The sequence below is a fragment of the Lactuca sativa genome, chromosome 7 (genome assembly GCF_002870075.4).
Source record: "Lactuca sativa cultivar Salinas chromosome 7, Lsat_Salinas_v11, whole genome shotgun sequence".
Taxonomy (NCBI): Eukaryota; Viridiplantae; Streptophyta; class Magnoliopsida; order Asterales; family Asteraceae; genus Lactuca; species Lactuca sativa.
This window is the reverse complement of record NC_056629.2, coordinates 104,475,225-104,479,375: the sequence shown is the minus strand read 5'-3', so window position 1 is coordinate 104,479,375 and position 4,151 is coordinate 104,475,225. Positions and strand designations below refer to the sequence as shown.

Below are 4,151 nucleotides of genomic sequence, written 5' to 3'. Positions count from 1 at the left end.
AAATAAATCAAATTACGAAAGGATAAAATCGAAAATGCTTAGTAGGTTTGAAGACTTATAGAAAATTGGGCTGGTCTTTGGTCTATTGGTCGGAATCGAGGATGACTTTTACCATAAATGAGGGTTCATCGTCGCAGCAAGGGTGGAGGCAATCATCGACGTATTCTGTGTTGGTGACAGACTTGTCGGCATTTGCTATCGCCGAAATCGGTCTAGCTGACGTCGGATGTGGCCGGAAGTAAAGAAGAGGATTGTCATGAGTATCAAACATGTCGTTCAAGAGACATGTTCTATTTTGTTTGTTTGCTTTGCTTTTTCTAAATTGAATTAGTTTTACCTTTTAACCATAAATGGTAAATATATTTGAAAATACACTCGTTTGACAAATAAATTTTTAAAAGATACCATTTTGGTAAAAAAATATTCCCAGAAACAAAGTGGTTGTGCGTAAATAGACTTCTATTTTATATGATACTAGGTGTAAGACTCATGTATTATATGGATTAATTACAAAAAATTAAATATAAATATCTAAATATTTAAGAACTTTAGATTTATAAGAAAATAAGAAAAATAATGAATCATTAAAATTGATTTTTCTTTTAAATTTAAATAAATAAACAAAAAAACTGAGGTTTAATTTGAGAATTTTTAAATAAAAAGATAAGTCAATTAATAAAATTGATATTCATTTATTACTATATTTATTATAATTATTATATTAAAGTATTATGTAATATTTATTAAATAAAAAAACTAATAAAATAATATATGATAAAAAATTAATTTAAAATAACCATAAAATGACATTTGGCAAATTGAATGGGAGTTAGAGATAGCAAAAAAAAAACCTTCATTTATTCATTTATTAGAGTAAATTTTGTTAACATCTCTTTCTTTATGAGAAATTTACAAAAATAGTCATTTACACTAATGACATTACAAAAATAGCCAAAAAAAAATCGAAATTACAAAAATAGCCAACGATTTCGCAGATGGAGATGCCCCATCTGCGAAATGAGCTTCTCATCTGCGAAAGTACAAGCACCTAAAGCACAGCTGTGCTTTAGGTGCTTGTACTTTCGCAGGTGGTTTTAATTTTTTTTTTTTTAATATTTTTGCTGTATATATAGGGGTAATTTCGCAGATGGAATAGGTCCATCTGCGAAATACTCTCACTCTATCTGCGAAATCGTGGTATTTTTTGTATAATTTTTTTTTTAAGTTTGACTATGAAATGAATTGATTTGACTACGAAATTATGTTGCTATATAAAAAGTTTTGTAGAAATTATACAAAAATTATAATTTCATATATATATATATATATATATATATATATATATATATATATATATATATATATATATATATATATATATATATATATATATATATATATATATATACAAAAAATACCACGATTTCGCAGATAGAGTGAGAGTATTTCGCAGATGGACCTATTCCATCTGCGAAATTACCCCTATATATACAACAAAAATATTAAAAAAAAAAAAATTAAAATCACCTGCGAAAGTACAAGCACCTAAAGCACAGCTGTGCTTTAGATGCTTGTACTTTCGCAGATGGGGCATCTCCATCTGCGAAATCGTTGGCTAATTTTGTAATTTCGATTTTTTTGGCTATTTTTGTAATGTCATTAGTGTAAATGGTTATTTTTGTCATTTTCTCTTTCTTTATTATGTTATAATTATGAGTCGCACGTAAGGAAATATAATATCTATTCTAATAAATGAAAATGACTTTGCCACATGTCCTTCTCTTATAAGATTAGCCACATGTCATTTTGTCATAATTTGAAATATATTTATTTTCCACTTGTCATTATTTTAATTTTCATTTTCAATATATCATTAATTTATAAATTAAACCTACCATAATGACTATCAAATTTTAAATTTTAAATTTCAAATTCAATTCCAAATAAATTTACAGTTTAAACTTTTATGTTTAATATTTTGTTATAATTAACTCGTTTAGTACATACTAAACACATAATTTTAATTAATTTATTCTTTGCATGTTTTTTTCTCATAATTTTCACTTATTTCAATTTCAAATTCAAATAAATTTTCTGTTTAATCGTTCGTACTTAACATTTTGTTTTAATCAACCCATATATTATACAGTTCTCCCAACTAGTTTATCATTTTACAAAAATAAAAAACTTAAACTAGTAGAGACGCCGGCCTTGACATACTTTTGCTTTGGTCGGCATAGGACGTTAAAATGCCGCTACCGTCTTCTTTTCCTTTACAGATTGGCAAACCATATGCCACTCTGACAGCTTATTAAAATATTTGATTTTTATTAACAAAGTGATATATTAAAAAATCACATATTAAAACTAACCTTTATTAAAATATTCTAACAAAAATCAGAACCAAATTATCATTAACAACTTCCAAACCTACAAAGAAAAATATTACAACTTACAACATATAAATACTAAAAAGTAAAAAAGCATACAAAAAACAAGCTAAACACATATTTGTACAAAGCAACTATCTTCATCAAACAAAGTTTGTATCACTTTGCAACAAAAGAAAGAGCCTTTTTAAGATTACGAAATGCTTTCTCAAAACGTACAAAACCCATAAACCAAAATTCAAACCCATCATCTGTCACCATTTGTATGTACTTTTGTGCAGGGTTCTCCACGTTCTCACTCTCATTCGCTTCTTTAATCTTGTTCACTGGAATCAATACCTAAAATCAACAACATTCAATCACATTTTAACCATTTGTACCTAATTCAAAATAGCAAGATTTGAAAATAGTAGGGGGTTGAGTAAGTGATTTGAATTAATTACCTTGTAAGGCTTTCGAATGGGGTCGCCATTTTGTGAAGGCAATGCGATGGATCTGTCGCTGTAGAAAGCTATCTTTTGAGTAGAGATGAAGAGTATTCCGGCGATTGGACCTGCGGTGGTTGATAAGTAACATTGAGAAGCTTTCAACAACTTCTCTCCTTCGATTTCCCCAAATATTTCCTTGAATATGTTTTCTCTTCCTCCTTTTTGTATGATTCTGGCTCCTAATCTTAGCTTCCCCTTCACTGTTTCTGAAAATTTTGGCCCCATCTTCACTGCAAACATTAACGACTTTGTTTTTCTCAATCACGCAATAGATCTGGAAACCATCGGATTTACATTTCAAAATAGCCCTAAAATTTGGGCAGCAAAATAATGAATATATAATCAGTGTAGTCGTGATTATCTTCACAAAGGAACATCGAAAATGATTTTTTTTTACATAAACAACTTATTTAGTAACTCAACTATGTGTAAAATCTTACCGTGATCTCGAACTCTGTACGCGAAGCTACTGGTTTTTCTGCGGGGATGTTTCTTAGTTCGACAGGTTTTCTCCAGATCTCCATCTTCAGTCCCTTGGATACATCAATAAACACAAATAGGTAAGTAGAGAGAAGAAAAGAGTGAAAAACAGAGTATGTAATCGAGAGAATACCTGTAGTAGAGTAATTGGAGTGTTCGTACGGGGCATCTAGGAGTGAAGACGGACTGAAGAGAAGATTACCCGGCGATGACGCAGAGCCGGTCGTCGTCCCTGCACTTCCGTGGTCTTCGTCGGTGTTGATCTTCATTCACAGAAGCGTGTTGAATCCTGTGGTTTGCAGTTGGGATTGAAGAAAAAATGGGTGTGAAAAAACGAGGAAATAGGGGTGTTTATGGTCGGGGCGATTGTTTCTTCGTCAACTCTGTTTCTACATTAATTGATATGCAGACTTCCAACCAGCTTCCCTCGAATTGAATTACTTAATTCTAACACGTTTCATTAACAAAATAATAACATTATACATCGACTTATTCATTAAAATCCATTTATTAGTTTATTCTTATTTCCCATCACCACACAAATTATAGGGAAAATGACTTATTAAGGTAATTATTTATATCTGAATAATTATTTTTTTTATACACATTTAGGTAACAAACTTGTTGGAAATGTTCACATATGACCATTATGACCTGCTATAACAGGTTAAATCATAAATGTTAACGTTTTCAATAAGTTCGTTACTTAGATGTGTACAAAAAAAAAACAAATAGTTACGTTTTAACAAAACGAAAAATAAAAATAAATTACATGAATGGTCCTGTGGTTTGG

At 29.8% G+C, this 4,151-nt stretch overlaps 1 protein-coding gene across 1 annotated transcript; it reads right to left on the bottom strand.

Moving 5' to 3' along the window:
• Positions 1–2,359: 2,359 nt before the first annotated feature.
• On the bottom strand, positions 2,360–3,781 carry LOC111900851 (GEM-like protein 4). The gene is made up of 4 exons (XM_023896728.3): positions 3,492–3,781; positions 3,319–3,411; positions 2,834–3,108; positions 2,360–2,729 (listed from the first exon to the last, which is right to left on the bottom strand). Exons 1-4 carry the CDS (start codon positions 3,625–3,627, stop codon positions 2,550–2,552), a joined length of 684 nt encoding a protein of 227 aa, XP_023752496.1. The 5' UTR covers positions 3,628–3,781; the 3' UTR covers positions 2,360–2,549.
• Positions 3,782–4,151: the final 370 nt, after the last annotated feature.